Below are 19,705 nucleotides of genomic sequence, written 5' to 3'. Positions count from 1 at the left end.
AGTATTGACAGGTTCTACCACCACCATTTTCTATATCTGTGGCACATGGACTAATGTTATGTATACCTTGCTGGAGATGTTCGCTTTATTTCCTTTACTGTATAAGTATTTGTAGCATTAACAGAACAGCCATTTTTACGTCTCACCTAAAATGGTCTACTGTCTGGGTCTTTCAGCTGTGGTATACAGGGAATAACATACTGTGTCAAAACAAGCCACTTGTCAATCTTGTTCCTTTTCTTGTAGAATATTTGTTTGAGTTTGTTCAAAGAGAGCGCTCTGTCCTATTTGTTTGCAATACATTTAGCTCCTCCACCCCCACCTACCTCAGTTCAGGCATCTTCTTTGTGCTCTCAATGGCGTTGACATCTAGATCACCTGACACCGGCTGAGGTTTCCCTAGATGGACTACACCGTCTCTTCAGCTCTGGGGCCATCCTAAGACTTACGGAGACCTTTCCGGCACATCTGGTGAATGTGTCCCCCTCAACCCCAGACTGACCTGCAGAGCGCGCTAGGTTGAACGAACACCACAGGATGGCTTCTGACACCTGAGGCCCCTTTGCCAGAAGTAATGGCTCATTGCTCTACTTTTGCTACTCCAAATAAACACCTGTTCTTTATAGTATAGCTATAACCGTACATAGACTTCTAGTGCATGAGATACTTATGTCTTCTGTAGCCAATTTCTAAGACGACTAATACCTTTTTGACTGGTCCAACATGATTGTCCAAGCTGCTGCTTGAGGCTGCCGATAAGGTGCACCTGCTGTTAACCCAGAACCCAGCAAAAATATACAGGGGTCCTGGCAAAGGGATAACAAATGCAAAAAGACAGGGAACCTGAAAACCTGCTGCATGTCTGATCTGTAACTGGGAGTGACACATTGACAGAGGGAATAGGCAAAGAGTGGGGACTTTTATGTATCACACAGTAAATCTGACATATCTTTTGTAGACTTACTAACAAAACACCCTGAATATCACATTGGTTATGCACTTTCCACTGCTAGTGCAAACGAGCAATGCATTAAGGAGAGGGAAGTGAGGTAATAAACATTAAAGCTCCTTGTTACACTGCCATCAGTTAAAACCTCACTGTCTTAATAAATACAAATCTGATTTCTTAACATCCTAAATTTAAGTGTACGTTACTAAAAATGTTCATAAAGGTCACTTGTTTTGTTTTTAAGCACCATGGGCCGCTGGACTTATTTCTGTTATTTTCAGACACATGTCCTAACCTACATTTCCATGTATGAGGCTGGTCCGGAAGCCTTACACCTACAACGTGATACATGTCATTTATTCTAAAAAAAAAAAATACACAAAGGTTCTGATTATGAGAGTTATGTGTGGTAATTCTTTTGGGTTTGGCAGCTAACACATACATTTTAGAAGGTCAAACCTTTAGAAGATTATAGTGTGAAAAAGGCAGAAAAAGTGTCAGGGCATGCAAATTAGACATCAAGGGCCATATGTATCAAGCCTTTTGCGATTCGTTAAGGCGAATCGCAAAAGGCCTTTTTACCGATTTTGGAATGTATGAACAAATAGCAAAATAAGGAATCGCAAAAAATTGCGATTCCTTATTTTGCTTAAGCATTTAAGGAATCGCAATTTTGCGATTCCTTAAATGCTATGTATGAAGCTTTTTAGACTTGCGATTTCAGGTTTAGAAATCGCAAATTACCACCAACTTGTAGTTGGTGGTAATTTGCGATTTCTTGTAAATATGCACAATTGTGCATTTGTGAGGGTGGCATATGACGCACATACATGCCCATTGGGCGTGTATGTGCGCCATATGCACACACATGTAATTTACAGGGGTGCAGCAGGGTGTCATTGAGACACCCCTGCACCCTTGCAATAATTCTCAAATTGCGATTAGCAAATTGCGAAGTCGCAATTTGAGAATTATTTGGAAATCATTCCTTTGGGCCTCCTGGCCCATAGGAATGCATTGGAAATTATTCCTTAATTGCGAATTCGCAAAATGCGAATTCGCAATTAAGGAAGATTAAGGAATCGCTAAAGAAAAACCGATTTTCTTCATACATACCATTTTGCGATTCCTAAATAGCGATTCCTTAAAAATCGCTATTTAGGAATCGCAAAACGGAACTATGATACATATGGCTCTAAGCACCAAAATCCAAAATGCAACTTTTTCCGGAGAAAACTCCTACTTGGGATTATTTATTCAACCCAATAAATTCCGACCCAGCTGAGTCGGATTTTGTTGTGTCTGATAAATGTCAGCCCAAACACCTGGCCACTCGTAATGAGGGTCAAAACCAGGAAATATTGTACAATGAAGTAAACTGACATTCTATAACGTAAGTACTCTAGTGTTTTATAAAAGAGTCTAAACAAAAGGGAAGCTCGGACAGCGATTGCTGTTGAGCTCTTACTGATGCAAAAAAGGGTAGCGAAATCTAGTAATAAGTAGTGAAAGCACTCCAATACCTTAATTAATTTTTGTACATCGGTTTTTGTGAGGGTTCTGTCCACATTAAATCCATTCCTAGAATCCAGTACAACAGCTTTCACCTATGGTAAATGGTACAGAATGTTAATCAGAAACATGCTTTAATTTGTGACAGAAAGTACAAACAGAACCTAGGAAATAAAGCACTTGTCTAAGTAATATATTGATAATGCTTGAAAAATCTCTTCTTTATATACTTATGGACAGAATCTAGATAATAAAGAAATAGTGTATGATGTGCCAGTTATTCCAATTGTCGACTGAACAAATCAACTTAAAAGTCAGCTATGCAAAAGAAAATGCACAGTAAAAGAATTCCTCAATTTATTTTATTTAAACTAATGCTGGTGGATTTTATTGCTTCTGTTTATGGCTTTTATTATTTATTTTGGCATGGTAAAAGAGGCAACGCATTGCTAAAACGTTTTGAGATCTGGCTGCAGAACTCCTGACCTGTGGTCTTTGTTCTGCTGCTGCACACCTGGACACTTTCATTCAGTGTGGCTAATTTCACATGCAAATGATTCGGAACCACAATATTTTGTGTACTTGATTGTAATATACATCTTTTATTGCGATGATTAAAAACAGGGGTGGGGTTTACAATGCCTCTTTGATCGTTCATCAATGTAATCTTTAGGTTAAATACATTTCCTTAAGATAGTTTTTTTTTTTTTTTAGTTTTATATAGCGCACGGGGATATCAAGGGCCAGATGTAGATGAGTAACATTTACCGATTCTAAAATAACGAATTTTACCGGTTCGGTATTTTAGAATCGTTAAATGCTATGTAGGGAAAAATTCGGTAAGTATTACTGAATCGTTAAGATTCGGTATTTACCGAATCTGTATTTACCGATTCGGTATTCCCCATTCATTCTTATGGGCCTGGAGGCCCATAGGAATGAATGGGAATTACCGAATCGGTAAATACCGATTCGGTAAAAGGGGGAAAACAATGTAGGGTGGCAGGGTGTCACTTTCACACTCTTGAGAATACTTTGAAGCGGTCGAATAATGAGCGTTAAGAAGCATCCACGATATGAGTAAATCACTTTTGGTGGTGTAAAATACAGAGCCGGCTGATTTTTGGGCACTCACGTACTGTGACCAGGGGGAACATATGTAGACGGGCGGAAAATTACACCTATGCTGTCTGGGGTTATAGATGCCCCATTTCCCATTTATTTGTTTACCTAAGCTGAACGACCATTATTTTTGTCGGTAGGTTTAACCTAACGCGACAGAGGGTGGCTCATTATATCTATAGATCCACAACTACTTTTGTGGTTTACAAGTGCCGCGACTCGGGAGTCACCTGGTTACTGATAATTTATGCCTTTGCAACTTAAACCTTTATTTTACATCACAGAAAGTGATCTACTCATATCGTGGATGCTTCTTAACTTATTCGACCGCTTCAAGGGACTATCAAGAGACTAACAAGCCCTGATGAAGTTCCGCATGGAACGAAACGCGTTGTCTGAGGCCTTTTAAAGATTGAACCAATAAAGGATTTTCACAATATTGCAATTTTTTGGACTTCTATCTTTGGTGCACCACCTGTATTCTCAAGATTTGGTATCTGTTTCAACAGTGGAGTTTTTGTGTGGCTAGCTCCGGGTGTTTTGTGCACAAACACAATATTAACAAGCCGATTTGGAAACTGAAGTGCCTAACCGTGGTCAGCCACATTTTTCTATTTTCCACAATCACTTTGACACTCTGTTGCACCCCTCAATTGTGAATGGGTGCACATGTGGCACACATACATGCCCTAAAGGCATGTACGTCTGCCACATGGCACTGAAATAATTTGCATGAAATTGCTTTTTTGGGGGTTTTCGTTATTTACCACCAACTTGTAGTTGGTGGTAAATATCGAATCCTAACATGGGAAAAGCACTCATTTAAGTGCTCCCTACATTAGGAATTTGGTAATTTACCATACTGGTATTTAAGAATTCAGTAATTTACCGATTCCTTAAATTACCGATTCGGTAAATTACTGAATCCTTAATTTAGGCCCCTACATATGAAAAGCTTAATTCCGGTCGGTAACGGCCGAAATTACCGAATTTCGCCCGTTACCGACCAGAATTAGGCTTTCTACATCTGGCCCCAAGTGATTTGCCCAGAATCACAGTTGCCCAGACTCGAACCTGGTACCCCAGCTTCGAGGTCAACCGGTCTATCCGTAAGGCTACATCCCCTACCTTTACAGTGGAATTAGATATTGTCAAATGACCTCTTTAAAAAGGTGTGAAGGTTTACAAGGCTTTATTCGATAAAAGCAAATGGACCTCACAGTGTCTTACAGCAAAGCACGCTCCTTATCTCACTCCTCACTGTATGACCACCAAGACCTGTAGTGGTTTCCGAAATTCTCACTTTGCCTGTTTAAACAGTCTGAAACTATGGAGGGCCTTGTTTTATGGAGGCAAAGGGATCTTGCAGTATTGCAAGTGCAAGGTCCCCGTGTCTCACTTCACCTGCAATTGTTCCACTCATTTCACAATGATGCGTACTCCCTCAAGGTGTCACCCCAGTCACCTTCAAATGAGAAAGCTGCTTCCAATGGGCATCTCGAGCCCCCAACCCAAGTTCTCTTCAAATAGGACTGCACTTGCAATCTCAAATTACAGTTGCTCAATACAATGCCACATCTATCCCTTTCCCCTACCCTACAATGCTCATTTTTCACGAAGAATTGAGTGTGGGGAGCTGTCTTGGAGATAGGACATGAGTCTGATCAGGCCATAAAGGCAACAAAGTCACACTGGACTAGCATGCCCCTTTCACATAGTTTATCAATAGAATGCTCAAAGCCGGAACAAAATGGAGGCAGGATCAAGTAACCTTCTTCATCTCACCCCCTTAAACTGTGTGAGTTTCTCATGGACAGGGAATCAGAAAACCCCACTGTTCTAACATTGCATGACTAAAGGATGCCCCCTAACATTATCCCTCAATCACACATGGCACTTGTCCTGTTGAACCATATGTTGTTAGTTCTGCTTGGGTGGTCTGCTTAAATAAAAGTGACCTATTATATGCATACGAATTAATTTGAGTAGTGCAGTACCACTGCCTTGCTGAGCAAGTCACCATGGTTGGTGAAATGGCTGAAAAGAAACCCCATGCGTTTCTTACCAATTTTAAAACAGAGTATTTCTGAGGTACATTGAGCTGAAGTACAATAGATTTGCTAGATATTTAATGAAAGGATATTTCAGTTTCTTGAGTTTAATTAATACTTCTTGTTAAAAAGAAAGGGCATGATGTACGCCGACCACTATGTCTGTGATCACATTTTAATAAACAAAATATACTTTTAGAATGCGGCCCGTTTTCCTTAAAGGAAACGGGACTGCATTTTAAAGAATAGTTTATTTTTTTTAAAGTTTGTTTGAGAGTTGCCATTGGTCCCTAGCATCTCTACCTGCTCCCCAACAGACTTTTTTGTAACATTCACAAAGGGGAATTGGTCCTAAGGTGACCCCTTCCCTTTTGCAAATGTGTTACCCCCTGCCCCCAACTTGGGAGTCAGTAACTTTTTTAACGTTTCAAGGCTGGATCACGGTAGCAAAACACTGACAGGGCTTTTAACGCATCACTGTGTGGACATGATGCCCAATTAGAGATTAGTTATGAGTTTCTAAACCCATTTTGTGATTCGGCACTACAAATACTGAATATAACCAAATCGCAAAATGGTTTAGTACTTGCTGCCTGATTCATGAAAGACCCGTTTTGCGAGTCTGAAATAGCGATTCATAAGGAATCGCTATTACAGACTCGCAAAACGGGATTCATGTAGGAATCGCAAAATTAAATGCGATTCCTACAGATTCCTTATTTGCGATTAGCTAATTGCTAATCGCAAATAAGGAATAACTCCCTATTCATTCCTATGGGCCAAAAGGCCCATAGGAATGAATGGGGAGTATTCCTTATTTGCGATTAGCAATTAGCTAATCGCAAATAAGATAGCGATTTTAAGGGTGCCAGGGGTGTCCAAAGGACACCCTGAAGCACCCCTTAAATGCAAATTGAAACAGGTGTTGCGCACACACATGTCCAAAGGACATGTGTGTGTGCAACATGCAACTTAGAAAAATGCTTTTAAAAGCATTTTTCTAAGTTATCGCTATTTACCAGGAGGTTTGACCTCGCGGTAAATAGCGGGCCGAAATTGCGAATTTGCAATTTTTAAATGGATGATGAATTGCATTTAAGGAATCTCAAATAGAGATTCCTTAAATGTAATTCCTCGCAAAATTGCGAAATCGCTATTACCGATTTTTGCATTTGGGATGATGAATCCCAAATGCAAAAATAGCGCTCGCAAAGGGCTAGATTGTCAGAATCTGGCCCTTTGCGAGCCGAGTTCGGCTTGGTGAATCAGGCTGTTAGCAAATAGCCACTTTTCAATTGTAAACCCTGAGATTTTGCGATTCGCAAGCTTTGAAATCACAAAATTGCTACCTAAATTAATCCCCAAATTTCTCACCGTATCCATCATCAAAAGAAGGGTGATTCTGCAAGACCACTAGTGGACAATATAGCCTAAGAAGTTTCTTTCCTGGAACCCTTCATGTAGCATATATACAGTTGGCCTTGCCATGATGAACACATACTTGAAGCTGACAGATCATGGTCACAAATGTATTTCATGAAGACATTTTTAAAGGCTACCTTATAAGTCAAAATTCTTGAATGGTCTCACACAATGTATTTAAAGTATTCACATGATCTGTGTAAACTAGTCTGAAGTCTAATTTTTGGTTCTAACCGCAGCTATTGCTCTACGTGAAACACAAAAAGAAGAATACAGATGAGTGAACTCTAAAACTCCTTGGTACTAAACCATGGTAAGAGCTCCACAAACATATCTGTGAAGACCCATGGTTAGGTTCAATGAAGCCAAAGTTGTTTCTTGTCTACGCGCTAGCAGATCTATGGTAAAAAGTGCCATATAAAAATAAGTTATTATTGTTAGAAGCTGTTGCCGGCATTTGGAGCTATTTAAGAAATAATTCAAATTCTAGCTCCTACAGGTTTTCTACTGTGAGTAAGGTTCACAGATGTTTGATCTCTAGTGTGATAATACTGCAAATGACTCTCAAAGCAATACATAGGTCTCTGCTTACCATGAAAGCCACCAGTGTTTCTGAAACAGTCTGTCCCTTGGCTGCGCATTCGTGAGCTATTTCTCGAATTATATTCTTTATAACGCTTTCAGCCTGAGTGTGAGCCATCTGGAGGAAAAAATACATTTGATGACATATTATCACAGAGTCTAACATTAGCACACACTGTAAACACTGTATTGTGTACAAGATTCTTACCCTTTACGTTTCTTGCATTGCTCTCTTTTATTGTATTTGTAAAATAGCAAACTGTTACTCCATAAGTAATGGAAGTCACACACTTGCCAAGTAAAATACCTTGTTGTACCACCAGCAACCAAAACTATGGAGTTGTAAAGCTGCCTCACACACTGTAAAACACGTTAACATTACAAATGTATTACATATCATCAGTTATGAAAAAAATACAACTCAAGATGTCGACTCCTCATTTTTAAAATGTAACATTGAAAAATATTCCATACATAATACATTACAAATAAAACTTTGAGAGAACACAAACCATGCAATGTCTTACGCGCTATGTGTCTACTACTCTAGAATGGTTGAAGAATTGACAATGCACTTCCAGAGCCAGCAAAGAATGCAAATGGCTAGTGCTGAGAAGGAGGAGAGTAAGATAAAACTAACAAAATAACCATTAATACCTATTTTAGGTTTGGCTAAAGACTGTTTTAGCTGTCTCGCAGGACTTCATGTCAGTAGAACACACAACATAATATACACAAAACATAGAGGCTTTGGGCTATTCCTTTTAAGCAACTGGCTTATTTGGGCCAACTACATCCATGCATTGGCTCAGTGGTGGGGGGCGGGGGGGGGGGTCACATCTAAGCATCAGCCTATGGCATTTTGTGATGTTTACATTTTCTACAAATCAGTTAGACATTTGCAATGAAGAAGTTTATCTTCAGCATCACACTTTCTAAAATTGCCATGGCATTAACGACATGGCGTAATCAGAGGTAACTCCACAGATGAGTTGTTAATAATTAACCATAAAACATTAGGTTGCTGTACACAGATGTGTGATTTACGAAGTCTAAAGATGCCCTCCACTGAGATCAAGACTAAGTATACAGTGCAACACACGCCTCTTTAACGTGTATGCCTTACTGTGCAAACTTGAAATGGCCAATAGTCAACATGAGGATGGACCTTCTCACACACATGTAATGCAGATCCACTTTGTTCCTTTGTGTAGTCTCACAAGGTACCTTCTTTGAGTTAGTAACAGTTGTCTAATTCCATGGATGTTGATGGCTGAAAATTTCTTCCTGGTAACACTTGATCAGATTCCCAAATTTCTCGAGACCATTACGCCGAAGCAATGCTTCAAGGTAAACTCTGGGCATCATGTCTGCGGCTATGAACAGGATGGCTGCACAGATATATTCCCTTCTCAGCTCCCAAAAATTATTTTTTACCAAGGCACACTATAGGATACAAAAATAATCCACCTTATTAGGCGCTGAGAATTGCTGCTGCCAACCAGCATAGAGATTGAGTTAACTGAGTGGATCTTCAGCCAAGATGGTTAAAGAAACACATCTTCAAGATACAACACAGACTGACGGCCAAAAGAATCATGTGATTCTGGGCAACTGTTCTTCCTTTCCAATCTTCAGGGTTGAAACTGACATCAGTTTAAACTTCACCATATTCCACATATTCCACCCACAGTCAATCTGGAAACCTGGGGCTTTAAAATGCAAGTAGAGATGTAAGCATTCTTTTAAGGGGGGTATGGAGATAGACCCTGAAATTACTGACAAAAGAAGGGGAGGCCAAGGGTTTCTTCGGTACAGAGACTACTAGGGCCGGCGTCCAGCCTTCTGGCACAGAGGCAGATACAATGCATTGTTTGTAGAGATCCTTAAGAGCAGGGGCACTGGTCTCAGCCTCCAAGTGCATAATATGCATAGGACAGGGTCAGGAGGAGATTCCAATTTGAAAAATAGAAGAGTAGTCATGGTACCTTCCAGTGAAATTATACAAAGTCTGTGGGTACTGGTGGGAGACATACAAGGAAGGAATGCTTGAATACATACAGTTTTGTTCTTGTAATAATCTGAAACACCGACAGGTGTTCTCTGATGGAATATTAGTATAGATGCGTCTTTGGTGGCGTTCTATGTAGCGCAATTAATATGTGCCAGTTTCTCCTTAATCTTGTAGGATCTGAGAGCCATGATATACACTTCCCGAAAGAAGATAATGAAGTCCAATTGTAAGCCTTGTTCAAGAAATGTGCACATTTATTTTTAAGCAGTTAACTTTTCAGTTCAACATCTATATACAACACTCTCTGTGCTTTGGATTTTGGCCCACAAATATTTAACTGGGTTGAGATGCTGAATGGTCACCAGGCTGCGATAGATCCGTGCAAGCCAAGTAATATCCTCCAGCTAACAGGGCCAGAGAGAGACTTTCTCCCTTATTGTTCAAACTGGCTATGGCTACAGATGCTTCCCACCCTTGTGGGGTGTGTTTCCCTCTAGCACCATCTGCAACGCTGTTGGTTAGGTCAGGAACATGCTCTGTCCATGGAGCACAAGTTGACATGTTGTCTTCTTACAGCAATGCTGCACCAAACTTGTGACAAGATCGAAACACTAGAAAATGAGGCACTTCAGCGGCGAATAGTAGAAAAAATATAACACCAGTGTATGTGGAATTGAGAAAGGGTGTCAAAAATATATTGCCTGAATACAAACCACAATGGCAAAATGATATGATTTTAGAACATTTTGATCTGATCTGGGTACAGACTAAGGGGCAGATAGCAAAAGAGTCTATGAATGCTTCGTTGAAACTATTGTAGTTTAACTTTGGACACCAAACTTATTGCACTTGTTATCAACTTTCAAAAATATATCACAACACATATGTTAAGTTTCCCAGATGTGAGGTGAAAATGACAAATTCTATCACAAGACCCAACCAAGGCGGTATAGTCCCAAAGTAAGTTTACTGACTTGGTGATGGGTTCTGGTAAGCAGACACTAGCAAAGGTCTAAGAGTCTACTGCTGGGCAAATGTGATGCCCTAAAACATGATGTTGTTAAATAGGCTTTATGACCACAGCAGCTGAAATTGTACCTGGTTAAACATCCTGAGACTCTGCACATATCACTTTAATTCCACATGCCTAAATTTTTCTAAGGACTCTGACCTTGTGTCATGTAACTGGCGCTCATGTAAAGTGCTCCAATGCCTTTCCGCCAAGGCCGATGCACACAGGCTACCATGTTAGGTCTAACGTCACTTTGGCCTACGACATTTTTCTTGCTTGAACTAACTGATAAAGAGGACAGGCCACCGTAGTGTCTCCCCTAATGATTGTTATAGCATTCGGCAATAAAGAGTGTGAGAAACAGGGTTGTTGGCTGAGTGGGGTTTTAATCCTACTCAAGCAAACAGTCACAATCCCTGTCAGGGGCAACCACAAACAGGAATAAAATGAAAACCTAACACAGGAAAAATTCTAAACCACTTTGGGTAAATAGAGTACATTTTAATACATTATTTGACACCAAAATGACAAATTCTAATCAGTAGAACTGGAGTTATGCATTTGTAAAGTTTAAGGAAAAAACTAGTGCCTAAGAGATCAAAGTGCCAACCGCAGACATCTAGTTGCACAAGACCCGGTCAAAGAAGAAAAATATTGCTGGTCAGACAGACGGGTTCCTGCAATCTCACCCCGGCCCTCCATCTGGACTCCCTTACCCTCCTCTTGGAACTGGCACCCCCAGAAATCTGAACTGTCAGTGCACCATGGGTGGCCGCCCCTCCCAGTTCTTCTTTACACCAAGAGCAACTCATTTCCCAGATTGCAGTCTGTGGGCATCTGAGGGCTAACTATGACCCTCCTCTGGGTCACTAACCCAGCCCACTCCAGGGATCCTAGGGCCATAGTCCTGCCTCTGGGCCTGAGCTACCCAACATACCTTGACAGTGTACTGCTCTGGGGAAACCTGCCTTTCCACTCCTATGGTCTAGCTGCCCTGGTGTCCCTCAAAGCAGTGACAGGGATCCAATTCACCTTGACCTGATGGAAATGCTGACTTTCACCCTCCAGAATCACAAATCTGCCCTCCGAGTTCACCTCTAAACTAAGGGAGATTAGGGTATGGTCTACCTCCTGCCCTTGAGGTTTACTTACCCCTAAGGCAGTATCGACCACACCTGCAGCGGTCCCACCAGTGGGTGTTTTTAGGACATACAGAGTCCCCCTGCTTGTGTACTAACTGGAAACACTCAAAGAAGCGGGGGTGGCCTTGGGTCACCGCCCACCAAAACCTCTCCCCTGTTTCTCAGAAGAGGCATGGGAACCCTTACCTAACTTTCCTTTGGGACTTTTTCTCTGTCTTTCTTGACTTCCCCCTCACTCTGCCAGGGGGGAACCTGAACCACCCTTCACGGCATCGCTCCCAGGTACCTTCTTAGACATTCTGGTACTGTCCCAGAGGTCTGCCTCCGTAGTAAGCTCACTGGGATCAGGGAGCTTACTATCCACTAGGAACTGGCACAGCTCTGTAAAACAAGTAATGAGCATGTGCTCCCTCAAGATTCAGTTGTGCAGCCCAACATTAGTGTAAACTCTGCTGCCCCTCACCCAGCCATTCAGTGTTTTGCTGAATAGTCCAGGAAATCCACCCAAGACTAGGTTGGTAGTTTGTTGCTGTCCCTGATCCTCTGACGGTACTTCTCAGGGGTCAACCGAAATTCAGGGAAAAGGTTGGTTTTCATTGTTGATGTACTTTTTCTGGTCACCCACCTCAAGTGTAAGAAGTCCCTCTCCACTGTAGGCATGTGTTTCCATCAACGAGCCCCCCAATACTCCTCTGGCAACCTGTGCATTCTCAAGGCTACTGTTGGACTTGGCCTTGTTGGCTTAAGTTTGCTTAAACTTTTTGCTTTTCCCCTAGAGCGTTTTCCTGACAGAGAGTTGTGAAGTTAGATGCTGTAGGTACTTGCCACTACTAATCAGTGTGCAAGTACAGATGTTCCCAGTATAAATTGTAGTGGTAATTGGTTGTCTCCGATTGGTATGTTTGCCTTATTAGCAAGATCCCTAAGTGATGTGCAATGTGTGCCCCAGGGCTAGTACTAAAAGAAATGCGCAGAAAGGGAACATAGGTCTTCAGTGTAGGGCATGCGTGCATTGTGCTAAATTAGCATGTTGTCCTGAGAAGTGCTACCACTTGTCAGGCCTTACTTTCCCTTTTGCATACACATGGGGCACCCCTGTAGGATGTCATGGGTAACCCCTAGGCAGGGTGCAGTGTAGGTAAAAGGCAGGACCTGTGCCAGTGTGGGTGCTAGGCCCTGACAGTGGAAAATATTCTATTTTGTTTTCCCTGGTGAAAGGCCATCCTGCCCATAGGACAGAATAGGGGAGGCTGGGTGTAGTATTGTTAGTCTAGTTTCCCAAGAATTGGAAATGGAACAGTGAAGTTTGGTATATCTGAACTCACAGCGTCATAACTTATCTTTTTAGGTAGATGGTTGTGTCGCTGCGTGTCCAGAAACCGCTGTTTGAGAAAATGGCTGAGTTTGTGCTTTAGACCTTTTTTGTGTGTCTCAGCAGAATGTGAATTGCCTGCCTGGATCTGGGAGAGGTGAGAAAGGCTGAGCGAGGTTGTGCCCCTGGGGAGGGGTGGAGACGGGGCCATGCTGTCCTGCACCTGGAGCGAGGAGGTGGAGAGGCTTTGCAAAGTGAAGAGGCCTGAGTTACAGCTATAAAACAATAGACCCATCTCCCTCTGAGTGATTAAAGGTCCAGGCCCCCAGTATCAAAGAGTGAATGGTGACACTTGGGGGGAGATACGCAAGACTGATTTAGGGAGGGGTCGAGACCCCTGAGCACATGGAAACTTAAAAGATGATTAGGGGTATAAATGGAAGAACTGTAACCCCAAGACTTTTTTTTTTTTTTTTTTTGGTGCAAGACGTTTATTAAGTACTGTCAAGTGTACACAGCGCTCTGCCACAACCCGGAGGCCGGCTGCCATAGTGCAAATCAACAAGAAAGAAGAAAGACAATCAAGAGGCCCTGTAAGCAGTGCTGTAGAAATGGCTCATCAATTCATTAACAGTACATAGATATTAAAAGCAAATCAATTCGTCTCACTTTTGTCATTTTATAGAAGAACAAACAGAACAAAAAAAAAACCTAAGCATGTGCAAGAAATCATTCGCCGAGGGGTGAGTTCTATGCGGCATCCGAGCGGTTGTTGGACAGACACAGTTCATAGTAGGATGGGGATAGCAAGCGAGGTGTAGCAATGACAAACAATATAAGTAATAAAGTGCTTTATCGGGTCACAGGAATCACCTCAGGCCTCTGTGACATCTCCACATCCCCCCGGTCAGTTTCCACAATACATCAGCACAGTAATGCCATCTTACACATCATCGACAAATGGAGAGTCTGTTATTAAATAGCATTGTAATGGGGCCCATATATCAGTGGGCCTTGAGGAGGGCGGCAGCAGTTCAGCATATGTATTCAGTTGTTCCTGGCAGTATACCAGGTCCCTCATCCACTCCTTAAATTTGGGTGCCCGTCCCCTCCCCCACCTACAAGCCACTCTTCGCTTGGCCAACAACAGAGCCATCGCCACATATTTGCGGTGGGCCACCTGAAGTGGTTCAACATAACCTAACAGAGCCATTATTGGGGAGGGCTCCACCGTCGTGTTTATCATTTTGGAGAGAGACTGAAACACTTGGTCCCAGTAGTGATATACTCGTGCACAGCTCCATGCAAGGTGTAGAAAATCAGCCCCAGGAGCCCCACACCTGTCACAGGCGTCATTGTCCCGCAGCCGGAATCTGTGCAAGCGAGCCGGCGTATAATACAACCTATGTATGAATTTGTAATGAATGACCCTGTACCTACTGCTGGATGAAATGCGTTCTGTCTGCTGTAAGCAAAAAGACCACTGTCTATCAGTAAGGGGCACGGTCAGTTCCCTATCCCACTTCTCCCTTGCAGGCAGCTCAGTGTACTCCACATTGACGCGGACCGACTTATATAATGTAGACACAAGTTTGCTGGGGTTCTCAAATTGGAGTATGTGTTGCAAGGGGAGTAGTACAGGAGGCTCTTGTGGGAAATCCGGCGTAATCGCCTGCAGCCCATGTCGCAATCTCATATAATAAAAGATTTCTAGGGGTGTCGGGTGTATCCCCTCATAGAGGTGATCTTTGGTGCGGAATGTGCCATTGCTAAACAGATCCCCCCATGTGCGCACATGAATTTTTGTCAACAAGTTCTGAAAGCCAGTCTCCTGCAGCAGCGGCAGTTGTGGGTGATATACCAGGGGCAGGAGGGGTGCGTATATCAACTGCAGGCCCAGCATCTCGCTAATTCACGACCAGGCCGTGACTGTACTGGACATCGTGTTTGGGGTCTTATCTCTGCCTTCCACTAGTGAGTAGATCGCTCCCTCTATTGGCGTGGGGTGTGCCAGCCAGTGCTCGGCCGCTAGCTGAGGCATGTACCTAGGTTGTCTCACTCAGAAATAAGCAAAATGCGCCTGAGCCGCCCGGTAATATAGTTCGAAATCAGGTACTCCAAACCCACCCTGCGCATAAGGCCTGGTCAACACCTCCCACCGAAGCCTGGGCGTTTCCCCCCCCCACACCAACTTGAGCATTTCTGAGCGCAGCAGCTTAAAAAAATATGCTCCCGGATGAAAGGGTATATTGAGGAACAAATACAGTAGTTTAGGGAGCACAACCATCTTAACAAGGGAGGCCCTCCCTGCCATAGAGAGGGGAAGAGTTATCCACCGTGAGACATTGCCACTAATCTTATCCATTGCCGTGCCATAATTGGCCCGCAGGAGCGCCTCCCTGTCTTTCTCAATGTGTATACCCAAGTATTTGAAATCTCCTTCGCACCATGTAAGTGGATAGTCAAGTGGGAATGCGCGCGTGGAAGCAGTGAGGGGGAAAATACAAGACTTGGTCCAATTAATCTGTACCCCTGAGAGGGCCCCAAACCTAATGAATTCCCTAAGGATAGGATGCAGATTGTCGCCCGGGTGCCTAACATATAGCGTGATATCGTCTGCATACATGGAAATGAGGATCTGCCTCTGAAAGCAACGCAGCTCACTATCCCTGTGGTGTTGTCGCAGTTTAGCAGCGAGGGGTTCTGTGGCTATGGCAAATAGAAGGGGGGATAGGGGGCAACCCTGTCTTGTCCCCCTAGAGACAGGGAATTCCGGGGAGAGCTGCCCATTAATAAGGACCCTGGCCATAGGGCGCGTATATAACAGCCTGATCCACGAGATGAAAATTACCGGAAATCCCATGCGTCCTAGCACATCAAAGACATAATCCCACTCCAGCGAGTCAAACGCTTTAGTGGCGTCTAGGAAGATGGCTGCCATGGGTAGATCCTCGTGAACCGAGTCATACACTGAGAAGAAGGTTCGAAGGTTGTGTGATGTCGCCCTGCCTGGGACAAAGCCAGCTTGGTCGGGAAGGATAAGGTTCGGCAGCAGGAGACTAATGCGCGTTGCGATAAGCTTGGCATGAATCTTCACGTCACATGTCAGCAACGAGAGTGGCCTATAGGAATCGCAGTGCGAAGCAGGTTTCCCAGGTTTAAGCAGGGAGATAATGAGCGCGGTTCTCATGGATGCGGGGAGGTGACCCAGTTCCAATGCATCTTCGTACACCTCTCGCAGGACCGGAGCCATGAAGTCTATATATGTTTTATAAAATTCAATGGGGATGCCATCCAGCCCCGTAGCTTTCCCTGATTGCATGTGCATGATGGCTTCCCTGACCTCATCCAGTTCAAACGGGGCACTCAAAAAGGCCCTCTGAGAGTCGCTCAACCACCCCAGTGACACATCAGCAAGGTAGTCATCTAGGGAAAGTCTCTCCGCCCTCACCGAGGTGTACAGTGTACTATAATGGTGAACAAATTCATTCAGTATCTGCGTGGTATCTCTGAGAAGCAGCCCCTCAGCAGTTTCCAATTCTAGAATGACTGTGGGCGTGCGCATAAGCCGAACTGTAGTGGCCTGGGCCTTCCCAGGTCTCTCGCCCTCCCCATATCTTCGTGCCACCCAATACTTGTGCCTGAACTTCGCCTCTCGTGCAGCCTCATCTGAGTATTCTGATATCAGATCTCGCACCTCAGCAAGCGTGTCGCCATCCGGGTTTACACGGAGGGCCTCCTCCGCTCGCCCCAGCCTAGTTTCCAGTGCCTTTATCCTATTCAGGATAGCCTTGAGGACCCCGGAGCCCTTCGCAATGCAGAAGCCTCGCAGCGTAACTTTAAATGCATCCCATATGGTCTCCACATCTCGCACAGAGTCCTTATTTCGTTTAAAAAAATCTAGACATTCCTCTCTAAGTTCCTCCTGAAATTCCACATCCAGAAGCATCGAAGGCTGCATACGCCACGCCGTGACAGGGGGGCCTAATTCTGTCCCTTTCAGGGTAACAAGGACCGGGGCATGATCAGAATACGTCCTGGGGAGGTGTCGCGCATGTGTCAGGGAGGTATAGAGTTGCGCTGTTAAAAAGACATAGTCAAGCCTAGCCCAGGATTTCGCCTGCGCAGTGAAGTGTGTGCCTTCCCCCTTCGGCCCACAGTGTGAGCGCCATGCGTCTATCAGGTGGTTGCCTTCCACAATGTCACGCAGGACCTCACGCCCTTTTGTGTAGTGATGCGGGGCCGGGTGTGATCGGTCAAGAGTTGGGTTTATGGCCACATTAAAATCCCCGCCCCATATGATATGTTGCGACCCCGCCTCCAATATGGCGGCCCACAGAGATTCAAAGTAATGCGGGTCATCCACGTTAGGCCCATAACAGCAGGCGAGGGTCACCGTCAGGCGCCCCAGTCTGCCCCACAACAAACAATACCTCCCCTGTGGATCCGCTTTTGAGCCAGCCATATAAAAGGGTGTAGACCTCTTAACCAGAATCGCCGTACCTCGGGCATAAGAGGAGTATGAAGAAAATGCAGAGTATGAGGCCCACCTGCTGCCAAACGTATGTGATCTGTTAGATGCGAAGTGTGTTTCTTGTAAAAAGGCAATGTGGATTTTATGTCGGTCTAGATAACCCAGGATTTGCCTTTTCTTTCTATGGTCTCCCAGCCCTCTCACGTTCCACGTGAGCACATTCAAGTACGTGTCTCCCATGAGTGCAGCCCAGGACATAGATGAAAAAGCAAGACATCCCCCAAGGGGAAAGGACAGTCGTGTGTCCCTCGATACGCGCAGCGTGTGTCATCCACTCAAACCATTCCCTTCGGCCAGCAAGGCCATCCCCCTCGTGGACGCCAATGAACCACCTCACCTCAGGACAATTAGGCGGTCTCCCAAGTATTAGTGCACATGCTAAGTAACAAAACCAAATTAACGTCTCAGAACGAGCCCATGTCCCCCACCCGCTTATGCATAGAGACGATCCTCCAGCAAACAACTCATCCAACATACACCAAGCATAAACAGGGCATCCAAAAAGTACCCCTTCCCACCCCCCTCCAGTACAGCCCAACAGTAGGACTAGGTAGATAACATTTTCAAACATAGCGAACAGCCCAGGCCGTAGTTCCCCACCTCTCGGTGCCGCATCCGGACTCCAGTCCGCCGCAGTTGCAGTACCTGCATTCAGGGTCCCACGCCTCCCACCCACCTCCCACTGAAGCATCCCCAACTTGCCAGCATCCCACTCCCACCCCCCACCCCTAGAAAACCCACAACAGTAGAACACCAAAAGGGTAATATGCAAGGTCTGTGGGGTACACCCATTTGGGGTCATCAGAGGTGCACTTTCTTCCACCCCCAGTCCTCCCACTCTGTTCAAGTCCACCCTCAGTGTCTCTGTCCAGGCGGGAGAGGGAGTATGGGGGGTGGGGGCCTGGCATACATTACCACCTGCAGATCCACACCCGTCCTGGGCCTCACAGGAGTGAGCTGCAATCATCGCATATCAACCATCAGTCGTCCCTGAATCGTAGAAGGGCATGGTAGCTCAATGCAAGTGTTATTCATTCCGACCCAGAGTCATGTCTGCCTTCCGCATTCGCAGCCCTTCGATCACGTTTAGGCAAATTTTTAATGTAGTCCTCAACTTGCTGTGGGTTCAGAAAGAAGTGTTGCGTGCCTTGGTGTGTCACTCGTAGCTTGGCCGGGTACAAAAGCGCATAATCAATATTCAGGTCTCTCAGTTTCCTCTTCACAGCCAGGAATTTCCGTCGTTGCTCTTGGACCACCGGGGTAAAATCAGGGTAGATAGAAAAAGACACTCCTTCATAGGCAAGGTTTTGGTTCGCCCTGGCCGCTCGCAGCGCCGCATCTCGGTCACGATAGTTGAGTAGGCGCGCAATGATGGGCCGCGGCGGGGCACCAGGCTGGGGTTGGGGTCCAAGTGAGCGATGGGCCCGTTCCACAATAAATTGTTTCGAGAGGACCTCCACGCTAACAGTCGCCGTGAGAAGTTTTTCAATGTAAAGCTCCATCCTCCCCGTGTTGGTCGATTCCGGAATGCCCGTGACTCGTATGTTGTTCCGCCTACTCCTCGCTTCCAAATCTTCGTTTTTGGCGGCTTTCACCCTAAGCACATTGTCCATTCGGGAAAGCCGCGAAGCATGAGCCGCCGTGGCATCATCATTTTCAGAAATTCGGCGCTCCACCTCCGTCAGGCGCTCCTCATGCATGTCCATTTTTTGGACGATGCCATCCATTCTGGCGGATAGTTGATCCACCTTGTCCACCACCGTGGCAAAGCCCTGTCGCATCTCCTGCAGCATCGTGGCGATATCCGGGGCCGTGTGGGACGCCTCCGCTGCCGGGCTCCTAGGCTGCGCAACCTCTCCCGTCTGCCTAGTCGCCTTCTTTTGCGTCGCCGGTTCAAATTGTAGCTTGGGCTGTCGGTTATCTGGCTTCCCCATGCTGGGACAGCGGTGAGCGTTTGAAGGAAATGTGGTGCTCGAGTTGTGCCGTGAATATGAGCAGTGCGGGCAGGCTCGGGCTGGCAAATCTCTCAAGGAGGCAGCGGCATACCGGTGTC

At 44.9% G+C, this 19,705-nt stretch overlaps 1 protein-coding gene across 1 annotated transcript in view; it reads right to left on the bottom strand.

Annotated features, from left to right (window-relative positions):
• Positions 1-19,705, bottom strand: part of CFAP206 (cilia and flagella associated protein 206) — a 473,657-nt gene that overhangs the window by 410,389 nt on the left and 43,563 nt on the right. The window contains exons 2-3 of the mRNA XM_086926596.1: positions 7,649-7,756; positions 2,473-2,556 (exon numbers count right to left, since the gene is read on the bottom strand). Coding sequence (XP_086782722.1) covers positions 2,473-2,556; positions 7,649-7,756 — 192 coding nt within the window. The remainder of the gene's footprint in view (positions 1-2,472; positions 2,557-7,648; positions 7,757-19,705) is intronic.

The sequence above is a fragment of the Lissotriton vulgaris genome, chromosome 6, assembly GCF_964263255.1.
Source record: "Lissotriton vulgaris chromosome 6, aLisVul1.2, whole genome shotgun sequence".
Lineage (NCBI taxonomy): Eukaryota > Metazoa > Chordata > Amphibia > Caudata > Salamandridae > Lissotriton > Lissotriton vulgaris.
The sequence above is the reverse complement of the archived record's forward strand: the minus strand, read 5'-3'. Positions and strand labels throughout refer to the sequence as shown.